The 16,458-nt window shown below is 47.5% G+C and overlaps 1 protein-coding gene across 3 annotated transcripts in view; it reads right to left on the bottom strand.

The window, feature by feature from the left end:
• GRAP2 (GRB2 related adaptor protein 2) overlaps positions 1 to 16,458 on the bottom strand; it is a 311,259-nt gene that overhangs the window by 252,862 nt on the left and 41,939 nt on the right. Inside the window, exon 1 of one of the 3 annotated variants that reach the window (XM_073549595.1) lies at positions 10,496 to 10,617. The exons of the other annotated variants lie outside the window; for them this stretch is intronic. Within the exon in view, the coding sequence (XP_073405696.1) occupies positions 10,496 to 10,522 (27 nt within the window). The 5' untranslated portion in view covers positions 10,523 to 10,617. Of the gene's footprint in view, positions 1 to 10,495; positions 10,618 to 16,458 lie in introns of those variants that run through there. 3 annotated transcript variants of the gene reach the window in all.

The raw sequence follows: 16,458 nt of genomic DNA, 5'->3' as shown, positions 1-16,458 counted from the left end.
ATAAAAATATCTGTAAGTCCCAGTCTGTCATTGCAGAGGTGGGTGCCATGAGAAGGTGCGGAAGGAATGACAATATTTGCAAGTTTCAGTCTGTCATTGCAGAGGTGGGTGCCATGAGAAGGTGGATTACAGTGATCGAGGGGGGCTCATTGCACCAAACAAACTATTAGTGAAAATGCAGAAGCTGAGGAACAAATTAATGAGGATGAGGAGGAAGAGGTGATGGACTGATAACAGTCAGGAGATAATGATCCCCTCTCTGTTGTCTGTGGTTGGTGGGAGGGGATAGAGGTAGAGGAAGTAACCTTGAGTGTGTTAACCCCAACATCAGCATACCATGGACTTGAATCTCATGTTAGCACCTGACATATGAGCACCTTCTTGCTGCACTATCTTCAACTTGATGCCATATTCTTAAGTTAGAAATAGTGCTGACTACTGGGTTGCCACTCTGTTAGAGCCACAGTACAAGAGTAAATTTTGCCAGATGCTTGCCCCCTTGAAAGGGACGCATGAATGCTCGAGTATTGAAACACGGTTGTAGACAATCTTAAGAGTGAACAACTGCAGAGGATGGTTCAAGAAAATCTTGAGCTCATATAAATGCCATCAGGGAGAATGTGGAGCCTTTTGCATTTTGGTCTTCAAAAATGGAAGAGTGCTCTGAGCTCGCCTGTCACGCCTTGGAGGTTTTGTCATGCCTGGCAGCCAGCGTTCTGTCAGAACATGTGTTCAGTGATTCTGGTGGTGTTCTGATGGATAAGCGCATCCTGCTGTCCCCTGAAAGTGTAGACCGCGTAAGTTTCATCAAAATGAACAAGTCATGGATCTCCAATGACTTATGCACTCCAGTCGCAGACTAGACGATGGTGTACTTTTTAGTGTCATGCATTGATCTCGCATTATTGCAGTCTGTGTCACCTCTGTTGTGGCTGCTATTGCTACTGCTGACGTTAAAAACAATTTTTTGAAATGTGGGACACCCAAGTTAGGTCGCCATCTGGTGGGTTGCCTGTAGTAGAAGGTCTGTCAGAGGCCTATTATACTGTTTCTACTCTAAGAAAATTGATGCCACTTTAGTGGTGTGTGACAATTATTTTTGTAAATGTGGGGACTCCAAGTTGGTTCTCTATCTGGTTAGTTGCCTGTAGTTCTGTCAGTGACATTATCAGTTTGGTATTTCTTCGGTTTCAATGGCCCCTTGTAGAAGGGGGGTGCTGTCATGCCTCAGGATTCAATCCAGCAGTCTTGTGTTTATGTGCCAGCATCTCTATCCTCTGAGCCACTGGAGATCAAGTTGCTGTCCTTGTGCTGATTACCCTTTATCTTTTCGTCCACTCCTTTCTTACAGCAGGTGTTTTCCATTTGCTATTTGGCCTATCCTATCACTCTGCAGGTGCTTGTATTTAAACCTCACTGCTTCCTCTGTTCCCTGCTGGTGAAAGCTTACAACTACCCAGTTTGGTGGTGAAGAAGTAGGCCTTATTTGTGCCAGATAGTTGGTGTTATCTCTAGACGTTAACTGGGTGGTTTTGATTGCATATGTATTTCCTTATCCTCTCCCAATTGGTTGGTTGTTCCTGTTCCCTGGTTTTCCATTTTGTTGTTTCATGTGTGTTTTTGTATGATTGCAGTTTCCTTTCTTCCCCTTTCTGTCTGGTTTGTGCTAGTCAATTCCTGTCAGTCCCACTACTCCATAGGCGGGGAAGGGAACAGTTTCAGTGTGCATTCAGGAGCATAGTAAGGTTGGAGACCCAGGTCTCTCTACCTTCAAGAGTATCCCTGAGACTTACCAAGCAGGTTCGCTCATCACTATTCCCTATGTCAGCCCTCCCTTGTACCTCTGGCCTTTGTGATGTTGTCAAAATATGGTGCAAATTTAATGGAATATCTGTGCTATTAGTATGGTTTGTCCATGATTATCCATTTTATTTTATGAATACACTTATGTGTATCTGGTACTGTAATTGCCGGACAATTCCAACCAAGTTTGTTTTTGAAGATGTAGACGACTTAAACACATTTGGTGCTCATTTCTAAAATATAGTGTTGCTATGAAAGTGCCATTTTAACTGGCTAGTCTTTTAAAAAGCAAAAACCAATATTATATAAAAGGTAGGTGTTACACAGTTCTGCTGAAATAATAGGGATTGGCACCAAGGGTACAAGGAGCGCCTCAGACCATGGAGCAATACTTCGAAAAAATGATAAACAACAGTAAATAGCATTTACTGATTTTAGTCTTTGCCAGTGAAAACAATGGTGTATGTTGCCGACTCGTGTTTTACATTGACTGGTTATAAAGTGGAGTGCATGATGTTGTATTGATTTTGGAGGCATGTATAGTTTAGATAAATACTAATCTCTGATCTCTGTTTCTTTTTATAGTTTTTCTGAAAATAATGCACGTCTTGTCTCAGTCAAATTATATTTTCTTACTGTCTACGAGCCTTTACTTCAACCATTTTACAGCACCATAGTTCAGGTCCCCATTTGACTTCTATGGGTTTCAGGTTCAATTTCGTGTAATGTTCTGGTACCTGAATCGAACTTTGGACCAAAGTTTGGTTGAACCAGGTAAACCCAAACTACCACAGGTCTGCTATCCCTGCTAGCAACTATTTCAGCTGATTAATCAGTTCTTAACTTTTTCACTTACTGAAGTTTAGTTACCTTTTTCCTCCGCCTGCGATTGTTAGCCTGTTAAATGCCGCTGTCGATCTGACAGCAGCATTTAACTTGCGCCAACAATCGTGCATGAGCTTACTTTGACCCTTCAGCACACGCATGATGGGCTGTCATGACAGCTGGGGGTTTACTAATAAAAATGGCATCTATACTATCAATCAGCTCCATCGGACGAAAAAAAAAAATTTGATGGGTCTCGGAAAATGGCAACTCAACTTAAAATTTTTTTTTTCGAACTTCGGATTTTTTTTCGCCACTAAAATAATAAAAAAAACTGGACGTGTTTGGCATCATCATAATCGTTTTGATGAGGAGAATCAGATTACATGGTCATTTTTATCACAAAATGCACACTGTAAAAACAATTCCTAAAAAACAATGTCAGAATTGTTTTTTTTTCCACAATTAAACCACAATTTTTTTCCTGTTTTCGAGTACACTATGTGGAATAATGAATGGCGTCATCCAAAAGTACAGAAACAGGCCCTCATATATCTATGTGGATGGAAAAATAGAAGAGTTATGGCTGTGGGAAGAAGGGGAAGAAAAAATGGAAATGAAAAAACGAACTTGGGCTGTGGGTTGAAGGGGTTAAAGGAATATTTCCGTCTCAGTAAGGCCGGGATCATACATGAGAGAAACTCGGACTAGTCTCGCATCTTAATACCCAGCACTGCTATTGGCACTCAGTTTGGAGCGTCCAGCTTCATAGAAATACATGCAGCCGCACGCTCCATTCCTGAGTGCCGGCGGCAGTGTCGGGTATTAAGATGCAAGACTCTTCTGCGTTTCTCACATGTGTGATCCAGGCCTAAAGGAAGGTTCACATAACCGATTCCTCCACATTTGAGATTATTCAACACTTGGATCAAAATCAGACATGTCTCCAACGTTTTCTATGGACCACTAAGACTGAGGAAGAAAACAAAGACATGTGCGCAGCCACATAGAATATCATATATACGTGAAAACCAGGGATAGCGCTTGAACGAGAAAATCAGTCGTGTGCGTGAACCCTTAGGCTGTGTGCCCACATTGCTTTTTTTATGCGTTTATACCGTGTTTTTGCCGCAGCAGAAACGCTTAAAAAATGCTAATAAAAGGCATCCCCATGCAATCCTATGGGATTCCGCAATTGATGTGCCCATGCTGAGGATTTTACTGCAGCATGTCCATTATTTCTGAGGAATCTCGGTGATTCCGCCGCCATAGGATTACACTGAAACGCTCACTTTTTATTCATGTGGCTATGCCCACCATGCGTAAAGTGAGCGTTTCATGTGCGGATGGTACCCTGGGTACCATATTCCTGTAAAAAAATCAGGATGTACTTACCCTCTGTCGGCCCCTGGAGTCCTCCCGCCTCTCATCCACGCTGCCAGCATCTTCCATTCCCAGGGATGTGTGGCGCCCTGTGCCTTTGCCGCCACAAAATGGTTAATTATGTACTGTTTTGTATGTAATGGGAGTTATGGTTTCTCTGCTAGAGACCACTGCATACACACAATTTTACCTCACTCCCTTACTTCCCTGAAGCTTAGAGCTTTGGAGATGTACCCTAACTGGGAGGGGGAGGAGTCGAGTTGTTGTTCTGTGGAGAAAGACAGTGGAGAGAAAAATGGAGAACACTCCTGGAGTCATAACATGTGCTCCCTCCAGGAGCAATGCTAAGAAGAATCAGGGAATCAGCCCCTAGGCCATCCATGCTTTTAGAGCCGGGTGGTAAGCTGAGAGACTGTGTGGGTTTATATAACAGCAGAGTGTTTTCTTCCAGGAAGACTACAGCAACCGAGGATCAGTGAAGGATTGTGCAAGAAGAAACTTGTGCTTCACACAGGATCCAAGCTGCAAGCTGCCAAGGGGATAAAACACAGTGAGTATGAGGCTGTACTGGAAGTTTCAAACTCCGGGAAGCCTTGGTCCCTGAAGGGATTAGAACAGCAGGAAGTTTACACCGAGTCTCAGCAGAGAGAAGGATAACTCCCATCGTGCAGAGCAGACTGTAAACCTGGCGAGAGTTGTAATTTCTCCTCTGGCTGCATCTGAACTACAGTGAATGATAAAGTGACTTTCCTTGTCTCCTGGCTTATTACTCTGTGCCATCTACTTCCATCACAATCTCTGGGGGTCAGCCCTGGTTGGAGGGGGTTAAACATCTGCACTGCCATCACCATCTACCCCCCCAGGGATCATCTGCAGTGCCGACTATCCAACAGTCGAACACTCAAACTGGCGTCATGTACATGTGGCGCCCCTGAGGGTTCAGTCGCCACAGAGGTACTGCACCTCCTCCTGAGGTGTGGTACCCCACCATTCAGGTAAGGTAGAGACACCTGACCATGCTCCAACACCTGCATCCCACACAACACAGTAGTGTAGCAAAGCACCCTTTGGTGGCTCCCTGCTTGGAACACGAAGCGTGCTGGGAGGCGGGTGGAGTTTAGTCTGCACTAAAAGAACGGGAAGAGTTGAGGATTCAGTCAGTTAGTCAGTTGACGAGTTAGTGAGACTGACAGAGTCAGAGGAGGAGAGAAGATCCCGAGTGGGATGGATGAAGGAAGTGCTGCAGCCGACCTCAGTGACCTGGGTACGCTGGCACAGGAAAGGGACTTTGATAGAAAGCCTGACTCTCCGTAAGAAGGAAAGTATTAGTACGGAACGTGAGGAGAAGAAGAGAACTAAGGATTAGGGTTAGAGGAGAACCCTTCCCAAGTTCTAAGCGCAAGGCCAGGGTCCGGTCCCCGAGGTTGTATGAATACTAATGGTCCTGCAGCAGACACGGGAGGAATAGAAGTTGTCATCACTTTATTCCCACACCAGACTTGGGGGCACAACAGCAACGATAGTGAGCCGGGACTAGGTAGTAAGGAGTCCCCGAAGCAGGCTACAGCTGTCTGCCGTACAAGTAGAATTCATAGGAACATCTGACAGGAGGAACTCCAGTGTAACTCAGTACTGTGAGTACTTCACTAAAGGCGCTAAGAGGGAGACGTTTAGAAAAGGCACATATGTTGGCGGAGTGTTGGAAAGGAGTACTTCATCTTGCCTGGAAGTTGGCTGAGCTCCTGACCCGGAGGACATGGCACGGATGCGGGCTCTTGTGCCACAACAGACTGTGAGTAAAGCTTTGGAACTACATGCCCTGGTGTCCTCCACTTATTCCAGCGTCAACCTGCTACCTCCCCTGCGCCCGACACTACACCATCTACGTGTCACTTTATCTCACTGCCCTGGGACTACAGCCCTGCCTGTGGAGGGCTATAACATCATTGCTGCACCACACCATCTGTCCCAGAGGATCTGTCTGCAGCGTCGGCTTAACATCTTCATTGCCGAACACCACAGGTGGCGTCACAACTCATTCATTCATAAACTCTAATCATAAGCACACTGAACTTTACCCCTTTTACAATGGGCGCCCAGGGCCACGGGCCGGGTCCCAGCTGCCCAGGTCCCATTGAAACTCATCGGGCCTGGTACCGAGTACCCCACAGCCCTGAGAGGGCGACCCATACTCTTTTTCAAATTTCTTTTATTTTTACTTTATTTTTCAACCCCCATTTCACTGTCCCTGGAGCACAGGCACCCGGCAAGGCTGCTACCCCCTTGACCTCCTGAATCTAACGCTGCCCGGCGACCTGAGTACCCCGCTCTGGGCGAGACAGATGCATTGTGCGAATGACCTCTGATGACGTAGCGGTCTCGCGTGATGCTACATCATCAGAGGTCATTGTCACAAGGCATCCCTGGGAATGGAAGATGCTGGCAGCGTGGCTTAGAGGCGGGAGGACTCCAGGGGCCGACAGAAGGTGAGCATAGGCAGCATCAATAGTAAAAAGTTGGTCACACTTGTCAAGCACTATGCTTGACAAGTGTGACCAACCTCTCAATCACTTTTCCAAGCAATGCTTCAAATTGCTTGGAAAGCACAAGCATTCTGTAAGCTAAAAATGCTTGCAAAACGCTTGTGCTTTGCAGGAAAATGCATGCGAAGTCCACATGCGTTTTACCCGTGGCGGGGAGTTGCGGAAATGCTACATTTCCGCAGCATTTCTGCAATGTGGGCACATAGCCTAAGTCATGGGCGGACATACCGCCGGTTCAACCGGTGCAACTGCACTTGGGCCCAGAGCCTCCAGGGGGCCCTGCAGGGCGGCTAATGATGAGGGCAATCTTGCCGCTTTCTCCGGGCCTGAGGCCAGATTGCCCTCATGTGCAGCGGCGGGGCAGGGAGCGATCCAAGCAGCTCCACTGCCTGCAAGAGAAAATTGCAGGAATGGAGCTGCAAGGTTCCATCCTGCTTCCTGCCCGCTGCCCGCGCTTCCTGTCTCTGACACAGAGAGGAGCGCCGCTGAATGACGACATCATTCAGCGGCCGCTGCTGTGTCAGAGAGAGGAAGCGCGGGCAACGCTGCAGACAGGTCAGAGGAGAGAGGTGGTGTGTGTGTGTGTGTATATGCATGTATGTATGTATGTATGTATGTATGTATGTATGTATGTATGTATGTATGTATGTGTGTGTGTATGTATGTATGTGTGTCTGTGTGTGACAGATGGAGCCTGGCCCTGGAAGAGATGGGGACATGAGGAGAAGGCTGTGATGGGAAGAGAGGGCAATGATGCTTGGGGTGATGGAAGAAGGCCATGAGGGGGTAATGGGAGAAAGCCATGATGGGGGTGATGGAGAGAAGGCATTGATGGGGTGATAGAGAAGGCAATGATGTGAATGATGGGGAGAAGGGAGTGATGGTGAGAAGGCAATGATGGGAGTGTTGGAGAAGGCAATGATTGGGTGATGGAGAAGGCAATGATGGGAATGATGGGGAGTGATGTGAGAAGGCAATGATGGGAGTGATGGAGAGAAGGCAGTGATGGGGAGAAGGCAGTGATGGGGTGATGGAGAAGGCAATGATGGGAATGATGGGGAGAATGCAATGATGGGAGTGATGGAGCAGGCAATGATGAGAGTGATGGGGTGAAGGCAATGATGGGAGTGATGGAGAGAAGGCAGTGATGGGTGATGGAGAAGGCAATGATGGGAATGATGGGGAGAATGTAATGATGGGAGTGATGGAGAAGGCAATGATGGGGTGGTGAGGGAAAAATAAATGATGATGGGGTGGTGGGGGAGAATGCAATGATGGTGGTGGTGGAAAGGGCAATAATGGGGGTGGTGGAGGAGGAGGCAATGATGGAGGTGGTGGAATGGGCAATGATGGGAGTGGTGGGGGAGAAAGCAAAGATAGTGGTGGGGGAGAAGAAAATGATGGAGGTGGTGAAGAGGGCAATGATGGGGTGGGGGAGAGGACAATAATGGGATGCGAGGGGAGGAGGACAATGAGAGGTGTGGGGAATTGGGATGGGAGGAAGGGGACTTATAATGGACTTAGGAACAGGGGGAGGTGGAGGAAGACATTATTATCACTTATCATGTCTAACACAGTCCCTTAGTATATAGTGTACTCACTTGGTCTAACACAGTCCCTTAGCATATAATGTACTCACTAACTCTGTATAACACCATCCTTAGTTACATAGTTTCCTCTTTTATTATGTATAACAACGTCCCTTATTATGTACCATCCTCTCTAGTTATATATGGTGCCGTCCCTTATTATATAGCTTCCTCTGCTGTTATGTACAGTACTGTCTCTTACATAGTGTATTCTTGTTATTTTTGTTATTCACAGCGCCCTCTTTTATTACATAGTCCCCTCTCTTTTTAGATATAAAATGACTGCTGATCGAGGAGCCGGTGACCAAACTATCAGTCCATCAGCTCCTCCATTAGAAAGGAAGCTGTTCCATGCTCCATCAGCCATCATTGCATTATACAGCTAACAAGACAGGACGGAATGTAATAAAAAACAGGGCTCTATATAATCCAACATGAAAGGGACGGTACTGTACATAACAAGAGACGGCACTGTGTAAGGGACAGCAATAAACATAATAAAGGAGACTATGTAATATATACATGTATGTGTGTATGGCTATACTATATATATATATATATATATATATATATATATATATACACACACACACGTAGCTTTGACGCCATAAAAGGAGGGGGGCCCAGTGTCAGACTGAAGAACATTGGGCCCACTGGAGGAATTGATTCTGAGGGCCCACCTTTATCCCCCACTGAAGAGCCCCATAGTAACTGCAAGGTTTGCCCTATGAACTCTTCTGAAGGAGAACCCAGGACCCACCGGAGGATTCTCCGGTTCTCTGGTGGGCCAGTCCAACCCTGGGGCCCAGACACATTTCTTGCACATGGGCCCCAAACCGTCAGTGTCCGCCCCTGGCCTAAGTGATAGCATCCTGCCAGATAATGACACCAACTAATGATGGTGAGTGATCCACCTGCAGTAGTCTCACCGAACTTGAGAACAAAGGGGTCATACTGCGGCTTCAACCAGGGGTGGATTAAGGGTAGCCAGGGCCCGGGGCAGTTCAGACTCTGTGGGCCCCCCTCGTCACGTGACGGGGGTCACGAATCGTAGAGCCACACTCTACATAGAGAATAATGAGGCCTCCAGCACCGACCTCCACCCGCAGAGCCACACTCCACATAGAGAATAATGGAGCCTCCAGCACCGACCTCCACCTGCAGAGCCCCACTCCACATAGAGAATAATGGAGCCTCCAGCACCGACCTCCACCTGCAGAGCCCCACTCCACATAGAGAATAATGGAGCCTCCAGCACCGACCTCCACCTGCAGAGCCCCACTCCACATAGAGAATAATGGAGCCTCCAGCACCGACCTCCACCCGCAGAGCCCCACTTCTCATAGAGAATAATGGAGCCTCCAGCACCGACCTCCACCCGCAGAGCCGCACTCCACATAGAGAATAATGGAGCCTCCAGCACCGACCTCCACCCGCAGAGCCGCACTCCACATAGAGAATAATGGAGCCTCCAGATCCGACCTCCACCCGCAGAGCCCCACTCCACATAGAGAATAATGGAGCCTCCAGCACCGACCTCCACCCGCAGAGCCGCACTCCACATAGAGAATAATGGGGCCTCCAGCACCGACCTCCGCCGCAGAGCCACACTCACATAGAGAATAATGGAGCCTCCAGCACCTACCTCCACCCGCAGAGCCGCACTCCATATAGAGAATAATGGAGCCTCCAGCACCGACCTCCACCCGCAGAGCCGCACTCCACATAGAGAATAATGGAGCCTCCAGCACCGACCTCCACCCGCAGAGCCACACTCCACATAGAGAATAATGGAGCCTCCGGCACCGACCTCCACCCGCAGAGCCGCACTCCACATAGAGAATAATGGAGCCTCCAGCACCTACCTCCACCCGCAGAGCCGCACTCCATATAGAGAATAATGGAGCCTCCGGCACCGACCTCCACCCGCAGAGCCCCACTCCACATAGAGAATAATGGAGCCTCCGGCACCGACCTCCACCCGCAGAGCCGCACTCCACATAGAGAATAATGGAGCCTCCAGCACCGACCTCCACCCGCAGAGCCCCACTCCACATAGAGAATAATGGAGCCTCCGGCACCGACCTCCACCCGCAGAGCCGCACTCCACATAGAGAATAATGGAGCCTCCAGCACCGACCTCCACCCGCAGAGCCGCACTCCACATAGAGAATAATGGAGCCTCCAGCACTGACCTCCACCCGCACTCCACATAGAGAATAATGCAGCCTCCAGCACCGACCTCCACCCGCAGAGCCGCACTCCACATAGAGAATAATGGAGCCTCCAGCACCGACCTCCACCCGCAGAGCCGCACTCCACATAGAGAATAATGGAGCCTCCAGCACCGACCTCCACCCGCAGAGCCACACTCCACATACATGGCTGCTCTCAGTGCTCTGTGCTGTGCGCACAGGACCTGTGATGAGGTCACAGGAGGGGAGGAGACAGGGGTCACATGATCGGGGGCCCTGACACCTTACCTCCTGTGATCTCATCACAAGCCTTTGCACGCTACCAGCAGCATCAGCGTTCACGCTACTTGTAGATGCTGCTGGTAGCAGAGCATAATGCCGCCCCCACGGTCACTCACTTTTAGGTGGGGAGAAGATGGAGTGCCATTGCAGCAGCCAGCAGGAATGTGGTGGGGGCCCCCTTAGAAGCTCTTGTGGTGGGGGCCCCGGGGCTGAAGCCCCGCCTGCCCTGCCTTTAATCCGGCCCTGCGCGGTGGCGGATTATAATGGGGCAATTTACTGGCCTGGGCTGTGGGCCCCTTAACCCCACTGGGCCCGGGGCAACTGCCCAAATTGACCTCATTATAATCCGCCACTGGCTTCAACGCTGTGTCCCCTTCAGAGTTTTTCATCTGCACAACAGTATTTCTGCATTGCAATGTCATTCAAGTAAATGGGGCTAGGTGCAGTTTTCTGCACAGCCCAGGAGGTCAGGAATCAGGAGCACAAGTGTTTAGTTTAAGAGGAAGCAGCACTAAATTAGTGCAGCCCCTTTATAGCACCCATACCTGTGACAGTCTATGGGGCCATTCACATGTCCATAATGTTTGATGGACTAAAGTTACTGTCACACTAAGCGATATCACTAGCAATATCACTATAACTTGTGACGTTATAGCGATATTGCTAGCGATATCGCTGTGTCTGATACTTACCTCCGACCGCTCCCCCGCTGGTTATCGCTGATCGCGCGAGAACGTCCAGGACTGTTTCTCGTCGTCAGCTTCCTGCGGCGCTTCCTGTGGAGAGACGAGCGTGGAGCCGGGCGGGAGGACGCAGGATCGCCTAGTGTGACAGGTAAGTAGCGACCCCCGTCCCCAGCGATGTCGCTGGTGAGATCTGCCTGTGTAGCAGCTCACTAGCGACCACTTAGCGATGTACCAGCGATCCTAACCGCGTCATATCGCTGGTCGGGATCGCTGGTACATCGCTAAGTGTGACAGTACCTTAAGAGGTCCGCAGAAAATTGCCGAGATATGTCTAATTTTGATCTGAGAGTTGGATAAAAATCAACAATGCAAGTCAATGGGTCAGTGAAAATATTGGATGTGGTCTGATTTTCATGGACTGTCAGAATGGGGAAGATATAATTTTTTTTTAAAAATTTCTCCTTAAGGCTGTGTGCCCACGTAAGCGTTTTTTTCACGTTTTTAAGCGTTTTTGCCAAAACGCTTAAAAATCACTTAAAAGAAGCATCCTATTCATTTTAATACATTTTGCACTTTTTGTGCATATTGATGTGTTTTTTTCTGCGAAAAAAACGCATCACGGTAAAAAACGCAGCATGCTCATTAATTTTGTGGGAAAGTCTGCGTTTTTAGCTATTTTCTATGAGACTGGGGACACGCGGGAAAAAAAAGCATAAAAACCGCATGGTTTTTGCGCAAAAAACACGCGTTTTCTGGGAAGGAGTCCGGTTTTCATACAGAAATTTTCTGTATATGTGGGCACATAGCCTAAGAGGAATACAGATGTTACTTGGACCACACTCTTATCAAAGTGTGATAGAATAATCAACTCGATTTTCATATATGTGGAAAAAGTTGGACGTGTGAATGGGCTCTTAGTCTCTTCTGGGTCCCATGTTCCTGAACCATCTGTTCAGGAGCAGTGATGAGTGAGCGTGCTGGGATAAGGAGTCATCTGAGCATGCTCGTGTCCTAGACGAGTTTGAAACAAATGCTTGAGGCTATGTGCCCACGTAGAGATTCTCATGCAGAATAAACCTGAGCAGAATCGCACACCCTGCTCCCGGGAAAACGCATGCGTTTTCTGATGCGCTTTTGTAAGCGTTTGTCAAGTGTTTTTGCATGCGTTTTCCTAAGCGATTTTGCCCATATAATTGATGGTATGTGGAATCGTGTGCAATTCCGCAAAATTAATGAACATGCTGCGTTTTTAATCACTAAGCGTTTCCGCAGCGGTTAAAAACGCATCATTGGCACAACATGTGCGTTTTTCATTAAAAATCAATTGGATGCTTTTCTTAAGCGTTTCTGCAGCAGAATCGCTTGTCTAAAAGCGCTGCAGAAACGCTTAAAAAACGCTACGTGGGCGCAGAGCCTGAGTGATGAGTGAGTATACTCGTTGCTCGGGTTTTCCCGAGCATGCTCGGGTGTCCTCCGAGTATTTTGGCGTGCTCGGAGATTTAGTTTTCGTCGTCTCAGCTGCATGATTTGCGACTTGTAGACAGGCTGAATACATGTGGGGATTCCCTAACAAACAGGCATCCACACATGTATTCAGGCTGTCTAGCAGCCACAAATCATGCAGCTGAGACGACGAAAACTAAATCTCCGAGCACGCCAAAATACCCGGAGGACACCCGAGCATGCTCAGGAAAACCCGAGCAATGAGTATACTCGCTCATCACTAGTGGCTCTCCGACAGCCACAACACATGTAAGGATTGCCTAACACACCGGTCATCCCTACATGTGTTGTGGCGTTCGAGCAGCCGTAAGCCATGCAGCCGCGGCAACCCGAGCATTTTTTTTGTGCTTGTTTGGGTCACTAGCGTGCTCGGATAACACCTTATCCCAGCACGCTCACACATCACTGCTCAGGAGGTATGTCCGCCCCCAGTTTACTGTAACATTAGTGTGCACAGACAACCACACCGTTTTACACCTCTCCATGTAGGCGCTATGGGTGTGCGACAAAGAAAATCTGAAACCAGAAAAAAAAAGTTTAAATCTCTTGGTATTAGTCATCCTTGGCTTCTTAAAAGACAGAACAGGTATTTGGATGATCTAAATGCCAGTGTAGTGATGGCATTGCTTCTGGAATGATGTACTGCTTTGTTTTCCATACAGTCTCCGCCGCACAGAATAAAATCCATTTATACAATGGACGAGAAGCCTCGGCGTACAGTGATTAGGTCCGAGGCTAACCTTTGTAGTTATCAATGACTTCGGTAGAAGATATTTGCTTTTTTAGAGTTGTGCTTGCCGACATGTACTATGTGGTGCAATAATATTCTGAAGCTGTCAAGAAATGTCGTGGAAAGTGTAGTAACTATTATAATTGGCACTTGCTGCAAAACTGTCAATATACACTCACTGGCCACTTTATTAGGTACACCTGTCCAACTGTGTGTTAAGACTTAATTTCTAATCAGCCAATCACATGGCGGCAACTCAGTGCATTTAGGCATGTAGACATGGTCAAGACAATCTCCTGCAGTTCAAACCGAGCATCAGTATGGGGAAGAAAGGTGATTTGAGTGCCTTTGAACGTGGCATGATTGTTGGTGCCAGAAGGGCTGGTCTGAGTATTTCAGAAACTGCTGATCTACTGGGATTTTCACGCACAACCATCTCTAGGGTTTACAGAGAATGGTCCGAAAAAGAAAAAAAATCCAGTGAGCGGCAGTTCTGTGGCCGGAAATGCCATGTTGATGCCAGAGGTCAGAGGAGAATGGGCAGACTGGTTCGAGCTGATAGAAAGGCAACAGTGACTCAAATTGCCACCCGTTACAACCAAGGTAGGCAGAAGAGCATCTCTGAACGCACAGTGCGTCGAACTTTGAGGCAGATGGGCTACAGCAGCAGAAGACCACACTGGGTACCACTCCTCTCAGCTAAGAACAGGAAACTGAGGCTACAATTTGCACAAGCTCATCGAAATTGGACAGTAGAAGATTGGAAAAACGTTGCCTGGTCTGATGAGTCTCGATTTCTGCTGCGACATTCGGATGGTAGGGTCAGAATTTGGCGTAAACAACATGAAAGCATGGATCCATCCTGCCTTGTATCAACGGTTCAGGCTGGTGGTGGTGGTGTCATGGTGTGGGGAATTTTTTCTTGGCACTCTTTGGGCCCCTTGGTACCAATTGAGCATCGTTGCAACGCCACAGCCTACCTGAGTATTGTTGCTGACCATGTCCATCCCTTTATGACCACAATGTACCCAACATCTGATGGCTACTTTCAGCAGGATAATGCGCCATGTCATAAAGCTCGAATCATCTCAGATTGGTTTCTTGAACATGACAATGAGTTCACTGTACTCAAATGGCCTCCTCAGTCACCAGATCTCAATCCAATAGAGCATCTTTGGGATGTGGTGGAACGGGAGATTCGCATCAGGGATGTGCAGCCGACAAATCTGCGCCAACTGTGTGATGCCATCATGTCAATATGGTCCAACATCTCTGAGGAATGCTTCCAGCACCTTGTTGAATCTCTGCCACGAAGAATTGAGGCAGTTCTGAAGGCAAAAGGGGGTCCAACCCGTTACTAGCATGGTGTACCTAATAAAGTGGCCAGTGAGTGTATATCTGCTGCATTGTGATAAGCCCTCAGTATAAGGCAAGCTGGATTTAACCCTGTAGTCGCAGCAATACGAGTTTAATTGAAATGCAGATTCCTATGTTAATATGCCCATATCAGCACGCCATATATGTGCCATTACTATTACTACCTCCTCTCTTGTAACCCCAAATTCTGAGTAATCTATCAAACTACAAACTGAGTCAAGTTCTGTACGTAAAACCTGGTTCACTGCCCTGTGATCTCCCAGATGCCTGCACTAAAATTCAGTTATACGTCTAAGGCATGATACTGTTATTTATTGTTGCTCATTATTTTTTCTTTTTTGCTCATTAAGTATGATTTCAGTTTTGTAAATCTACCAAAAAGGAACCTTTCTCCGGCTCGCGGCTCCACTGCTGTTGCAAAAACTATGGGGATCTGTTGCACATGTTGCGTTTCTGTTGCCTTTTTTTTTTTCTGTGCAGTTTTGTCACAAAACCTGAAGAATTTCCTTGTACCAGCAAAGTGAATGAGATTCCTAAAGTCTCATGCACAAGGTGCTTCTTTTTTTCCTTGCAGAGCGTCAGTGCTCTGTGCTCCGATCCTCTCAAACGTCAGAATCGGAGGAGACAGAGAAATTAATCTCTCCAACGGCAGCGTCCATGGTAATTGGACTGCACTTGGATGACATCAGAGTGCAGTCTGATGCTTCACACATACCCACAGACTTTAGCAGATTCATGTTAGCCAAGTCTCTGATGCACTCGCAGCATGCTGTGATTTTTTATTTTTACTCATGACGATTTGGCATGTGAAAAAGAAAAAAATCCCAGATCTGCTCTGCCCCATTGTATGACATTGGGTCGGGTGAAATGGTCTGAGATCGTATTGCACTCGTCTGATTTATATGCTTGTGCGAGCAAGTCCTTCAGCGTTTTTGCGGCAGATTTCACCCATTCTTAAGAGTGAGGAAAAATCTGTAGCAAAAATGCATTTTAAAAAAGCAGCAAAAAAACGTCAAAAATGCACATATTTTATGCTGTGGTTTTTTCCTGCCAAGAAATGGTGCAGAATTTCTGCAGCAAATGCATAAAGCACCACTCCGGTGGCGTTTTTTTCAGCACTGGAGTGTTGCTTCTACTGTAAGGTCCCTTCCCCACTCTTAGGATACTGTATGCTCACATGGGGCGTTTTTGCTGCATTTTTTTTCCCTGCAGCAAAACCTGTTCTTGTGGAGAACAATGGGAACGGCGGCAATAGAAGGGGAAGATGGCGGCAGGTAAGCATGAGAGTAGAGTCCTTACATTAGTAGCACCTCTCCAGAAGTAAAATTAAAACAAACTCTGGACTGCTACTTTAACGTCTCATTCAGAGGAGTTTTTTTTTCTTAAAAGAAAAATAGACCAAGTTTCATCAGAGTTTCATCAGTGTCATCAGATTTTCATTGGAGTTTGGTCAGAGCTTAGGCCACTTTCACATTTGCGTTTAAGGCCGCTAAGCCCCGCCCCCTGCCGCGCCTCTGGTAGCTCCGCCTACCGGCGCATGAC

Source organism: Dendrobates tinctorius, unplaced genomic scaffold (assembly GCF_039654945.1).
Source record: "Dendrobates tinctorius isolate UK_male_01 unplaced genomic scaffold, ASM3965494v1 ptg000159l, whole genome shotgun sequence".
Classification (NCBI taxonomy): domain Eukaryota; kingdom Metazoa; phylum Chordata; class Amphibia; order Anura; family Dendrobatidae; genus Dendrobates; species Dendrobates tinctorius.
This window is presented reverse-complemented; position numbering and strand designations above follow the sequence as displayed.